General features: G+C 43.2%; 1 protein-coding gene across 8 annotated transcripts in view; it reads left to right on the forward strand.

Moving 5' to 3' along the window:
* Positions 1-14,840, forward strand: part of shank2b (SH3 and multiple ankyrin repeat domains 2b) — a 236,034-nt gene that overhangs the window by 213,580 nt on the left and 7,614 nt on the right. The window contains exons 21-22 of one of the 8 annotated variants that reach the window (XM_085907077.1): positions 7,671-7,703; positions 8,617-8,719. The exons of 5 other annotated variants lie outside the window; for them this stretch is intronic. In XM_085907077.1, coding sequence (XP_085763203.1) covers positions 7,671-7,683 — 13 coding nt within the window. In that variant the 3' untranslated portion in view covers positions 7,684-7,703; positions 8,617-8,719. 2 more of the 8 variants (XM_085907076.1, XM_085907075.1) reach the window with 2 other exon arrangements.

Consider the following 14,840-nt stretch of genomic DNA (forward strand, 5'->3'; position numbering starts at 1 on the left):
GTCTCCTTAAAGCAGTGCGTCTCAAATACCAAAGCAGGCCCGCCAGGGGAACATGTTAATTAGATATAATGTTATGGAAGTGTACATATTACAATTTAGTTGACAAATTCATAGTAACTGAGGTTACATGTAATAGAAAACACAGCAAAGTGTAGTGAGAGCAGAGGAAAAAAAGAAAAAAAAAATCTTTTTTTTTGGTATTTTCCTATTTTACTACCTTAGCACAACCCAATATAGTTGTTGCCCCCACTGTGGCATTTCCAAGTGTATTATACGGTTCTCTAATTACACATTCTTATATAGCTCAAAATGTGTGTAGTTTGAGGGAATGCTGTCTGATGTGATTAAACTCAATGAAGTCACCGTTAGGCTGTTCTGATGAACACGTTGTATCCAGTTGTGAGCCCTAAAGTAGTGGTGCACATCCTGGTGAATTCTACTTATTGCTTGTAATCTCTTGTTTTTGTTTGCTGCTCCAAAACAATTGTGTTGTTGTGTAAACACGCTGGTGGGGCTATGATTACCAGACCGCGTGTATGGGGAGAGATTTGTGTAAAATTTCCATCCAACCATTTTCTAAATCGCTTATCATCATGAATGTCACAGGGGTGCTGGAGCCTCTCTCAGGTGACTTCGTGCAGTAGGCGAGATACACCTTGAACTGGTTGCTAATAAATCGCCATTGTGTAAACAGTCCCAGTCACAATGATCATCGTCACACACACATCTGGGTGTGGTGAAATTTGTCCTCTGCATTTAACCCATCCCCATGTGATTTTGATCCATCCCCTGGGGGAGAGGGGAGCAGTGAGCAGCAGCGGTGCCGCGCTCGGGAATCATTTGGTGATCTATTTACTCACACAAATACAGCCGCAATTTTCCCATGTTTTTCAGATCCACAAATATATCAGTGATTTTCACGTGTTATTCCAATCCACAATTATATTCGTGATTTTCACGTGGTTTTCAGATACACAAATACATTTGCGATATTCACGATTTTCGGATCCATACATATATTTGTTATTTTCATGGTTTTTTTTTTGCATCCAAAAATACATTCATAATTTTCACGTGTTTTTCCAATCCACAAACATATTCATTATTTATTTTTGACATATCACGATGAACTGAAACGAACCATCTCACACTTTTTGTTTGAATATTGAAAAAATCTAAAAATGGGAATCAAGCCTTTATATTATCTTCGATCATTTGTTTATTAATAAATAAATAAAAGTCCATCCATCTAGGCGGAGGGAGGCTACCCTCTCGTTCACCAGGGTGAACCCCAATGTACAGGCGCCCAGCCGAGGAGCAATAAGTATGCCCACACCTGCTCGACGCCTCTCACCGCGGGCAACTCCAGAGTAGAAGAGAGTCCAACCCCTCTCGAGAGGGCTTGTACCAGAGCCCAAACTATGTGTGGAGGCAAGTCCGACTATGTCTAGTCTGAACTTTTCTGCCTCACACACCAGCTCGGGCTCCTTTCCAGCCAGAGAGGTGACATTCCATTCAGCCTCTGCAGCCGGGGATTGGACTGCCAAGGTTCTCCCCGCCTTTGGCCGCCGCCCAGCTCACTTTGCACCCGACCCCTTTGGCCCCTCCTACCGGTGGTGAGCCCATGCAAAGGGGGACCCACGTTTTCTATTCGTGCAATGCCCGGCCGGGCCCCATGGGCGAAGGCCCGGCCACTAGGCGCTTGCCTTCGAGCCCCACCTCCAGGCCTGGCTCCAGAGGGGGGCCCTGGTGACCTGTGTCCGGGCGAGGGAAAACTAGGTCCATTTGTCTTTTTCATCATGAGGGGTCTTCTGAGCCGTGCTTTGTCTGGCCCTCACCTAGGACCCTTTTGCCATGGGTGACCCTACCAGGGGCATGAAGCCCCAGACAACATGGCTCCTAGGATCATAGGGGCACGCAAACCCCTCCACCATGATAAGGTGAGGACTCACGGAGGGGTATTTCGTTTTAAAGTAGGAAAATGTGTTGTTTTGTTAGATGTATTTTTTATTATAAACTTGCTACTCATTCTAGCTAAATTCCATATCCATAAATGCAAACTTAGTAGCCGAATCCCAAACTTTAAATACTCAATCATTATCATAAGTTAGAAAAGGAAGGAGGGCGGTCGGGGTGTCTATGCAAAGAGCACGTCAGAGAGGTTGTAGCAGAATAAGAATGTTTTTCGGGTTAAGGCAAAACAAGCTCTTCGGAAGCACAAAAAAATATGTTTTTTGTGACTTGTGTGAAATAATTACCTCATAGAAGATCATATAAGACTTGCTTTCTGTTTTTCAATTGCCAATTTTTAAACGGGAGATTGCTCGCTCCCGTATATATATTTGTTGATAATGAAATTAAGAATATATTTGTGGATTTGAAAAACACGTGAAAATGCATTTGTGTTAGAGCGTTGCTCACTCTAACGTCTTTCCAAGAACCACACGTGAGACAATTTACCATTTTACGCTTGCAAGCGGAGATGCCATCACCACCCTGTGTGGTACGGAGATGCCTAAAAGCAGTCTGACTTAGACCTCTTGTAAGGGCATATTTATTGAGAGAAAACAGGGTGGGGGTGAGAGTGGACAATTTTTTTTTTTTTTTTTTTTTTTATATAGCCCTAAATCACAAGCAGTCTCAAAGGGCTCTGTCCTCTGCATTTAACCCATCCCCATGTGATTTTGATCCATCCCCTGGGGGAGAGGGGAGCAGTGAGCAGCAGCGGTGCCGCGCTCGGGAATCATTTTTGGTGATCTAACCCCCCAATTCCAACCCTTAATGCTGAGTGCCAAGCAGGGAGGCAATGGGTTCCATTTTTATAGTCTTTGGTATGACCCGGCCGGGGTTTGAACCCACAACCTTCCAGTCTCAGGGCGGACACTCTACTACTAGGCCACTTTGCAAATTTGGTGGTCACCTCAGCAACTGGTTAATCAGTGCAGAGGGTCTTAGTTCTTCATTTTACAAGATTGTGGAAACAAACTAGTGGAGCATATTCGATAACTAACTCAGCAAGAATGTTTCCACATCATTTGAAAAGTTTCAACAACTAACTGTGGAAACTTTCCAGAGTCAAAGAAAGGTGAAAGGTTTTAACAAAGTTAATGATTCTAGTCTACATTCCAACATAATCATACGATCAAGATAATTTGTCAACCCTTACAATTTGAGTGAATAATTTCGACACAAATTTCCCCTCTTAATTGCGGGGGTGAATTAGCTATCCAAAGTAATTTAGTTTAACGTGAAAAGAGCACCAGACAATGCCCTTCATGTTTAATGGTCTACAGAGGGTGTTGGTGCGCCTGCCTCCATGGTTGTCAAACAGATGGCAACATGGAAACATAAGATGGCCTAGATTCACACATGGTCATCATTCACAAGGGGGTGAATCTTTTCGCTCTCTTTTTTTACCCTGTCTCGCTTCCTCGACATGCTTACTATTGTGCTCTCATTCTTCTTCGTCACTGTACTGGAATGAACCTCCGCAGCAGTGATAACATCCTTTTTCTGTTCCTTTGGATGCTGATAGAGATTTTTTTCCTCTTTCTATCTTTTTTTATCCCTATCTCTTAGCCTCCCAGATTAAAATGTGCGTTGGTTGTGCCAGTGGATGAAACGGTTGCTAAGCAACCAGCTGATGAGAGCAGCCTTGGGGCCTGCAGTGATGTCAGCCTGCGTTGGAGGGGCATGTGTGTGTGTGTGTGTGTGTGTGTTTGTGTTTGTGTGTGTGCGCGCGTGTGTGTTTGCGTGCGTGCGTACGTGCGTGCATGTGTGTGTGACCATGTAGATGGAAAGCGTAACCCACAACATTTTATTCAGGTCACGTGCCACACTGCTTTAGTAGACCATCATTATGTAATCGAGCACAGCTGTGCGTGTTTGCGTGTGCATGAGTGTCCATGCGTGCGTGTGCGTGAGTGTTCATGCGCGTGTGAGAGAGAGGGAGCACTCTAACTTCTATAAATAAATGCAGCATGTGCAATTTCACCACTGAGTGTGACCCTTTACGTCAGGGGTGTCAAATGTGGCCAGTATAATTATATTTGACCCACAAAGACAAATTGGACAAAGACTGTGTCAATCCTAAAATTGCAAATTGTCTTCACTATTAAAAAATAGAGATGTTTCTCAGACATTTTTATTACCATTCATCTTATAAAAAACGTGAACAGTTTTTACTAGTTCTTACTCTGATTTCAAAACTAGTTATTCATCAGTTTGTTGTGTAGCCTATACGGCCTATAATGAGACATTCATATGTATATTTATCTGGGTTGACAGTCATAATGGCCCCCCGAGGGAAACTATTACTACGATACGGCACGCGACAAAAATGAGTTTGAAAAATTTGTTTTAGCAGAGTATGTCATAAGTTTTTTAGGTGTAGAGTAAGCATGGTCTCCCACCTCCATATCATTCTGGTTCTGCATCACTGAAGGTTCAGGACAGGACGTTTTAGAACTCTAGTCTTTTTTTTAATATGATATTAACAGCTATTTCTCGGATTTGTCGTGTCATTCCATGTTTGCATCAAATTGCTGTGCTTTAAATTCATTTGCTTTAAATCGAAAGCTGTGAAGAGTGCCAGAATTACTACGCAGGGTGTTTACGTTTGAACTAGTGTGCGCATTGGTGTAAGAATATGTCATCACGTGGAATAAGAAGGAAGAAGGCATGCTCAATTACTGCTGTACTTAATCATTTTCAATAAGACTTAACTGCTGCTTTAGCAGTGTCTAGGGGCGACATGGCTCAGTGATAGACTTGCCGTCTCGTAACCTTGATTAACAGCTATTGTGACCATGTCGAAGTATTCTTGAGCAAGAAACTGAACCGATGCACACCATTTTGAATAAGGATCAACCTCTGCCGCCGAAGAGTGACGTTGCTCATGTCACAGCATGTAAATTAAATTGATTGGATAGTTTGATTTGAACCAAGACCAAACCACATTGAATTGTGTAATCTCCAGACCCACTTTCTTAGTTGGTGTGGCTTACCAGGCTAGGAGTTTTCTTTCTTTTGGTATTTTGATAGACTTTGCGCTGGTAGAATTCAGAGTAACAGAGGTGTGCGCCGTTGTAGGATGGAAATAGGCTTTTCCCCACGGGTCCCTCATTAGCATCAAAATCAAGGTGATTGAAATGCAAACCTGGGTCCCCCGGGGCGTGACATTGCGCAAACAAAAGAATCACCCTACCTGGGGATCATACCGTGGCCACAGTGGACTAACTGTTGAGCTAAAATTCCAGGCCACCGGCTCGTCTCATTGCCTTTCATGTTTCTCTGTGCGGGAATGTCCCCGTGGATCACAAAGTTCAGCAGGCACGCAGTGCACAAAGTCTGGCCCATGCTCAAATGACATGAAATGTCACCGTCAAGCTTTGGCAGAATATGCATTTATGGGGGAAAAAAAGCAACCTAAGCATGCAGCTGTGTCACTTTGAAGTGGTACAGAGTCAATCCAATAGCATTTTTTTGGATTGTTTTTAAAATATGTGACATGATGAATGCTGATTGAATGCTAATGTAGTTTAAGCTACACTGACCAGCACTGCTGATTCAGAAAGCTCTGGGAAATCTTTTGCGTGCCAGCGATGTGAAATTTGATTGGAAACATACTGCATCCTCCACTTTTACGACTGGAAGCAGTGCAGGCAAGACAAATGGTGCGAAACATAGAGATGAGATATCCATGTGAATCCTGCTGCAAGAAATGTTAACAAGGTCAGAGAAGCTAAATGAGACAATGTGATTGCCGTAATTTCCGGACTATTAGTCGCTCCGGAGTATAAGTCGCACCACCCATAAAATGCACAATAACGTGAAAATAAACATATATAAGTCGCTCCGGAGTATAAGTCGCACTTTTGGGGCAAATTTATTTGTCAAAATCCAACACCAAAAACAGACACGAACCAGCAACAACAGGCTAAACGATACGGTATGCTAACGTGACATACACAAATGAGAGGCTGAGAACGGGCCTAACGTAACATTCAGAGTTATTCAAATGATTATTACGTAAATAACACGTTTATCAAACCATCTGTGTCACTCCAAATCATAAAATACATTGATCATCGATCGTGTAAACAATGCCGCGTACGCCGCCGTCGGACCCGTGATTTGCATGTCTAATTATTCCACAGACCCATATAACGATATATAAAGTATATTTCAAATAACTATCATAAGGCAACAATATTATCTGTTTTACTCCAAATCATTAAATCCCTCGATCAAATTCCTCGTCTTTTGTCAACAAAGTGCGCCCTGACGTCAGCCTCGTCGTTATTCCACAGATCTAGCATATAACTATATTGTAGCATTAACAAAGTACAAGCAAAGACGTGGGTCATGTCACTGACAAACAACTCCGCTACTGATGCCGGTAGTACGTGCGGCCCTTCGTCATCTGCGTCGCTGACGTCAGACTCCTCGTCAGTTTCAGTTGGACTTATTCCAGCTTTTCTGAATCCTGACAGAAGGATTTTGAGTGTAACCGAAGCCCATGCTTTATCAATCCATCCAATGACGTCCAGGAATGTTGCACGTCACATTCTCCCGGTTGCCATGAAGCTGTGCTCTCCGTCCATCAGCCACTGCTCCCACAGGTTACGCAGAACTGCTTTAAAGCTCCTATTCACAAAGACGTCGAGTGGCTGGAGTATTTTAGTGCAGCCTCCAGGAATGATGGCAGGTATGGAGTTGAGATTTTTTAATTTATTTTTTTATCTCTGGCGTGATGAGCGCTCGCATGCTGTCCATCACAAGCAGAGCTTGCATCCTAAGTTGCATTGCTGCCCCTACTGTTTTTGTTTTTGTTTTTTTGTTTTACATCACCACACTAAATTCTCTTCACCAGACCTGTGCTTTTTAAAAACTCAAAAAAACAGCGCTCTCCCCTCCCAGTTGTTGCGTCACGGCCAATGGTGAAATTTAAAGGACCCTCATCCAGTTTAGTTTGAAAATAACTATATTTCTTTTTCAGTTGTTTTTTTTGTTGTTTATTTGATTCATGAACTTGAATATTGTGCTTTAAAATGTGAATTGCTGTGTTCGTTTTTTCAGTGTATTAAAAATAATATGTGAGGTGATCAACTGTACTAGTATGTAATGTGTTAATGATCAAGTAAACTTTTTTTAAAAAAAAAACACATATAAGTATAAGTCGCCCCACCACCCAAACTATGAAAAAAAACGCGATTTATAGTCCGAAAATTACAGTAATTGGTCTGATTTACAATTATGGTACACCGGTCGCTTGAAACAAAAAGTGTTTGAATAGATGATAGAAATCTCAATATAGGCTGTTTTTATTTTTTATGCACAAGTCCAATGCAACTGGTCCATGGGAAAGATCAAGGAAGCATGAGAAGAGAAATTCTCATTATAGCAGGAGGTAGACAGATGGCAGAGACTTGTCAGTTCATTCATGCATCATGTTCTTCTATGCCTCCTATCTCATGCGTGTGTGTGTGTGTGTGTGTGTGTGTGTGTGTGTGTGTGTGTGTGTGTGTGTGTGTGTGTGTGTGTGTGTGTGTGTGCGCACGTGTCCGTTTGCATGCATGTGTGTTCATACATGATGTTTATCCATGTCTAATGTTGTCTCAATTGTTTTCTGTCTCCATTTCATCCATCCTACATGATTTCCTGTGGAGAATCTGGTGTTGAAAAGTGCCCATCTTCTTCCAGTAAGTGGCCAAGCACCATGCACTAATGGCTAAGTTCCATTTTGGCAGAATGACCCCCGTAGCCCCCTTTACGTTCCCTCAGGCTGTTCCATATGTTCCAAGTGAAGCAACATATCGAGGGTAAAAGTAGCAAGCTGCTGGTTTAAAAAATCAAATTTAAAAAAAGGCCATTTTGACCGTGTGAAGGTCAGATGTGGCCCGTTTTCTGCCCTCAGCTTTGCTCTCTCATCATAGTCAGAGCATAGTAGTATACAGGGCTAATTTGATCATACAGTAACGCTGAATAACTTTATCGCCTCGATCATTTTTGTGAATGATGACCATCCTTTTGAACTGTTGCACTTAGAACAAGACAGCACACCTGGAAAACCGATCTGGGAGAAGCCAACACCCAAAAGAATTGTACAGAAGTGACTCAGATGCAATGCAATGCTGAGTTGAATTGAGTTTTGTCATAGGTGGCTAGCTCCAAATCAGCTCTTACATGGGTAGGCAACTCTAGTGCTTGAGGACCTGCATGTTTTCTATCTCACCCTGTTGCAACACACCTGATTCAAATGATCAGGATTGTTATCCAGTTTCTGCAGACCTTGCTAATTATCTGACCATTTGAATCAGGTGTGTTGCATCGAAAACATGCAGCCCTGGAGGACCGGAATTGCCCACCCCTGGTTTAGAGGCTCCTCTGTCCTAATTATCTGCACATGGCTGGGCATTTCTGGAAAACCATTATAATCATGATTATTTTGATTGAAATCCTGAGTAGGAAATATTATTATTCGTTGTGTCAAAAGTTTTTAGTATTCAACTACCAAAACTCAACTTGAAATATATATATTTGTGTGTGTGTGTGTGTGTGTGTGTGTGTGTGTGTGTGTGTGTTTGTGTGTGTATATACACACTGTCCTCCCAGATCTGTCTAAGGGCATCAGTGAGCTCCTGCAAAGTCTAACGAGCAACCTGGCGGCGTCTGATGGACAGAAACATTATGTCCCAAAGGTGTTCTATCGGGTTTAGATCAGGTGATCGTGAGGGCCATTCAATCGTGTCAATTCCTTCATCCTCCAGATACTGTCTGCATACTCTTGCCACATGAGGCCTGGAATGTCGAGGATCAAGAGGAACCCAGGACCTACTGCACCAGCGTAGGGTCTGACCGTAATTTTCGGACTATAAATTGCGTTGTTTTTTTTTTAGTTTGGATTGGGGGCGACTTATACTGAGGAGCGACTTATATGTGAATTTTTTTCCACAAATTTTCAAAATTAAAAAAAAGAAAAAAGGAAACCGCTATAAACGAACCGCAATGTAGCAAGAGATTGCTGTAATTTGAAGTGCCCATCTTCTTCCAGTAAAGAATTACTGGAATTATTATATACATCTTCATGCTATATAAACATGCACTTATACTCGGAGCGACTTATAGTCCGAAAATTACGGTGCGTGTGTGTGTGTGTGTGTGTGTGGTTATGTATGTATGTATGTATGTATGTATATATATATATATATATATATATATATATATATATATATATATATACACACACACACACACACACACACACACACCATCATCATCATCGGCGGTCACTCGAGACGAGTATGACAGTCTTCTTCTCAGGGTTGTCTACTTGTGGGTCCGCAGGTGGGCGTAGAGCCCGATCCGGGATCCACATATTTTTGTGCAGTATGGGCAGGAGAAAGTGGTGATGGATTGTGGGTGTGCTGGAGCCAGTTTTTGTCTTTCCTTACGGAGTTGTCGTTTGGTTTCTGCGACACGGCGGAGTTCCTTTTCGTGATGTGCTGCACCTTCTTGCACCGCTGCCCTCCAGAGGTTCCTGTTCAAGGCGATGCGCTCCCAGTCCTGAGATGTTATTTGGAATTTCTTGAGATTGGTCTTGAGGTTGTCCTTGAAACGTTTCTTTTGCCCACCCGGGGCTCGCGGACCTCTCTCCAGCTGGGAGTATAACATCTGTTTGGGGAGGCGGGTGTCAGCCATGCGGATGAGATGTCCTGTCCATCGGAGTTGGTGCTGCATTATTAAAGTGGTGATGCTCGGTATCCTGGCTTCCTCCAAAATGCTGATGTTTGTGCGTCTGTCCTCCCATTTAATCCTGAGTATTTTCCTCAAGGTTCTCTGGTGGTGTTGCTCAAGAGCTCTTAGGTGGCTGCTGTAGGTTGTCCATGATTCTGCCCCATAAAGTAAGGTGGGGAGAACCACAGCTTTGTAAACCAGGAGCTTGGTGTCAACCCGGAGGTCTCTGTCTTCAAAGACTCTTTTCCGGAGTCTGGCATACGCTCGACTGGCATAGCTCAGGCGATGGTTGACCTCAGAGTCAATGTCCGCCTTGGAGGAGAGAAGGCTGCCGAGGTAGGGGAAGTGGTGGACATATTCAAGTGCAGTGTTGTCCACATTTATGATGGGCAAAGTAGATGGCTGGTTGGGTGGGGGTTGATGTAGCACCTGGGTCTTCTTGGTGTGCACGGTCAGACCCAGGGCTCTGTATGCCTTAGCAAAGGAGTTCAGGATGCCCTGGAGGTCTTCTGCAGAGTGTGCTACAATGGCATTATCATCTGCATACTGGAGCTCCATGACCGTGGTGGTTCTGATCTTGGTTTTGGCTTTGAACCTGTTAAGGTTGAAGAGCCTGCCATCAGTTCTGTACCAAATTGGGATTCCGTGTGGTAGTTCTTTGTCAATGAGATGGAGTATGGTGGCAATGAAGATAGAGAACAGGGTGGGTGCAATGATGCATCCCTGTTTGACCCCTGTCTCTACAGTGAAAGGCTCAGTCAAAGAGCTGTTGTTGAGCACTGTGGCTGTCATTCCGTCATGTAATAATCGCAGTATTCTGACGTATTTATCTGGGCAACCATACCTCAGAAGGATGCTCCAGAGGGTCTGGCGATCCACCGTGTCAAAGGCCTTTGTCAGGTCTATAAAAGCCATGAACAAAGGCTGTTTATGTTCACGGCATTTCTCCTGGAGTTGGCGTGCTGTAAAGATCATGTCTGCAGTGCCTCTAGATGGGCGAAAACCGCACTGCGATTCTGGGAGAACTTCCTCAGACAATGGCAGTAGGCGATTGGCAAGAACACGAGCAAGTACTTTGCCAACTGTTGAAAGGAGCGAGATGCCCCGATAGTTCCCACAGTTCGCTTTGTCCCCTTTCTTGAAAATGGGCACTATCAGAGCGTCCCTGTGCTCCGAGGGCAGTACTTCTTTTTCCCAGACCTTCAAAAGGAGGGAATGGAGGTGGCGCTGGAGCTCTGGTCCACCTTCCTTTAGGACCTCGGCTGGGATCCCATCTGGCCCAGAGGCCTTGTTGTTCTTCAGGCTCCTGATGGCGTCTTGGACCTCTGCTAATGTGGGAGGTTCACCCATGTCTTCCCTGATGGGACTCTGAGGGATATGACTGAGAAGATCTGGCTGAATTGTGCTGTCACGGTTAAGGAGTTCCTGAAAGTGCTCTCTCCACCGGTTGTTTATGGGCTCATTGCCCTTCAACAGCTCCTGCCCGTCTTTAGAGCGTAGGGGGTTTTGGCCGCGATGGCTTGGCCCGTAGACAGCCTTAGTAGCGCTGAAAAAGCCTCTGGTGTCACCAGAGTCTGCCAAACTCTGGATTTCCAGTGCCCTTTCAGTCCACCAGGTGTTTTTAATTTGTCTGACCCGGCTCTGGACGTCAGCCTTAGCTCTGGAGTGAGCCTGTCTCTTTGCTTTGCAGGTGATGTCATTTTGCCAGACACGAAAGGCTTCCCTTTTCTTGGAGATGAGCTGTTCTATCTCTGTGTCATTCTCATCAAACCAGTCCTGATGCTTTCTGGGCTTGTGTCCAAGAGTGGCACTGCAGGTATCAAGGATGGAAGACTTGAGCAGGCTCCAGTGTTCTTCAATGTCGTCAGGGTATTCCTGATTGAGGCTTTCTCCAAGAGAGGTCTGAAACAGCTGCAGGGCGGAAGTTTGGTTCAGGGTCTCAAGATTTAGTCTCGGCCGGCTCAACTTCTTTTGCAGTCTCCTCTTCCTCTTGAGTCTGATGGACATTGTGGATCGTATCAGGCGGTGATCTGTCCAGCAGGCCTCTGAATCTATCATGGCTTTTGTGATGCTCACGTCGCGCTGATCCCTGGCTCTGACAATGACATAGTCAATAAGATGCCATTGTTTAGAGCGAGGGTGTCTCCACACACACACACACACACACACACACACACACACACACACACACACACACACCGTAATTTTCAGACTATAAGTCGCTCCGGAGTATAAATCGCACTAGCCATAAAATGCACAATGAAGTGAAAAAAAAACATATATAAGTCACACCGGAGTATAAGTCGCACTTTTGGGGCATATTTATTTGTCAAAATCCAACACCAAGGACAGACATGACAGAGCAACAACAGGCTAAACGATAGGTATGCTAACGTGACATATACACAAACAAAGAGCTGAGAACAGGCCTGACGTAACATTCAGAGTTATTCTAATAACTATTTCATAAATAACACCTTTATAAAACCATCTATGTCACTCCAATTCATTAAATCAATCGATCGTCCTTTATGTAAACAATGCTGCATACGCACGCCGTCGGACTCGTCGTGATTTGCATTTTTAATTATTCCACAGACCCATATAATGATATATAAAGTATATTTCAAATAACTATCATATTACAACAATATTATCAAACCATCTGTGTCACTCCAAATCATTAAATCCATCGATCAAATTCCTCGTCCTTTGTCTTTGTGACATCAGCCTCGTCGTTATTCCACAGTTCTAGGATATTACTATATCGTAGCGTTAACAAAGTACAAGCAAAGACGTGGGTTTGGTAAACAGCTCTTTATTTAACATAACAAGAGTTCAACTAGGCAACAACTACTCAACTTCCAGCCACGGAGGTGGAAGAGAGCTCCATAGAATAGGACCGGGCGTGCGTAAAAGCCATGTCCGAGCCCATCCATAAATTTTATTGCGACGACACATTATCAGTAGGGTAAAACTAAACTGTCTCACGACAGGTCTAACCTGCATGTCGTGGAGTAAGATGTGGAGTAAGAGTTGGTTCTTTATTGGCAAGATCTTGGGTTCTTTAATGGCGGCCAGTATACGAGGCACGGCAGCAGAAGAAACAACAGTTTCCTTCTCCAGTTCACAAGGTTCTATACTCTTTGGAAAAGGCGGGCAAACATCAGCTGACCATTTGATACCTATGTGTAATGGGAGGTTACCGCCCCTATGTCCGTGCGTGCGTGCGTGTTCTGATTGAGCAGTCATGTTTATACAAAACAATCAGAAGATTTGCACACATGAATATGAAAACGTATATGAGATTGTCTAACAGAACATGTACACATTGCTGTTCCTCTCTTTTCACTATCTAATTCAGTGCTTGTGGATGGGTGTTTTTATCTAATGTGTGCTTGGCAACTAGTCGCATTAATTTTGTGGTTGTAATTTGCTGTGGTATAGAATTGCGTTGCATCCCATTGCGAGCTATGGCTCATATTTTAGTCACCTCATTTAGCTACATGAAATTATCTCATTAATATCTTAATATCTTCATTATATATGATGCATGCAGTTCTACCTGGTTGAAAAGTATAAATCCTTTCATTTTCTATACTGTTTAATTTTTTGGAGGGGGACACAGGGAATTGAAACTTTTCTAACTGACTTGGGGCAAAAGGCAGACAACTCTGAATCAGAGACCACAAAACTTGTCATTGTCCATCATTTACTACAGTGGCAAAATGAATATTGTTAATTTCATATGCCTTTTGTCAAGCAAAACTTTGTATTGTCTTCCTGTAATGAGTCATCTACTGTGATAGGATTGGCAATACTTTTCTGTACATCCCCATCTACTGTTATTTTACTAGCATTACATTTGGGTGCTGTTAGAATAAATGTGTTGATGATCCTCTTAATCCCGCTCATCATCAACCTTCATTCCCAGATGCAGTTTTTGTTCCAACATTCATTTACAGTTTTTTTATTTACATTTTTTATTTACATTTACATCGTAAATACATCGTTACGTCGTATCCAATGGTTTGATGATGATGATGAAAATGATTTATATAGGAAAATCTTGAAAATGATCAGGGGGTGCCCAAACTTTTGCATACGACTGTTCTGTTCTGTTCTGTTTCTGTTTTCTTCTACAAGGTAGAACATATAACGTATTCCTTTAAAATTTACTGTCAATTAAGGAATCAGAAACATTTAAATATTTTCTGTAACTTGTGACCGGTGTCCTTTTTGGTTTGATGAAATAAATAAATCAACATAATATATGAATAATTTAAATAAAAATAAATATATTATAAACTGGGTAGCACGTCCGCCTTACAGTTAGGAGGGTGCGGGTTCGATTCCACCTCCGGCCCTCCCTGTGTGGAGTTTGCATGTTTTTCCCGAGCCCGCGTGGGTTTTCTCCGGGTACTCCGGTTTCCTCCCACATCCCAAAAACATGCTTGGTAGGCCGATTGAAGACTCTAAATTGCCCCTAGGTCTGAGTGTGAGTGCGGATGGTTGTGCCCTGCGATTGGCTGGCAACCAGTTCAGGGTGTCCCCCACCTGCTGCCCGATGAGGGCTGGGATAGGCTCCAGCACGCCCGCGACCCCAGTGGGGACAAAACGGTTCAGAAAATGGATGGATGGATAAATTCGTTTTTCACGGGAGATGCGTTCCAGAACCACCTGCGAAAAACGAAAACCCGCAAAGTAAATACAGTATATGCATTATTTAGATGTTTAAATACCAATGTATTGAAATGTTCAAAACACAGTGTTTCTCGTTGGCCGCGAAGGGGCATGGGTGTATTGTAAGTCAATCAATAGTATGGTTTACCTTGCCAAGCAATGCAAAATGTCCAACCTCAGAATTACCACACTACACTAACCCGGGGGAGGTCATGTATAGCAAAACCAAAGTGAGTCATTAATCTTCTGTTCCATTGTGGTTCAGTACACAATAGTAAAGCTTTTTAAACACTCCCCAATACTTTTACGCGCCATAAACCTTTCTTATTCCCATAGTAACCATTCCCACACTATTCTGTGCGTGTATTGTACCTTTACAGTAAATAAAAGAACAAACACATTATATTGTCAGGTTGTTG

Source organism: Syngnathus leptorhynchus, chromosome 3 (assembly GCF_054491065.1).
Source record: "Syngnathus leptorhynchus isolate UIUO chromosome 3, UIUO_Slep, whole genome shotgun sequence".
Taxonomy (NCBI): domain Eukaryota; kingdom Metazoa; phylum Chordata; class Actinopteri; order Syngnathiformes; family Syngnathidae; genus Syngnathus; species Syngnathus leptorhynchus.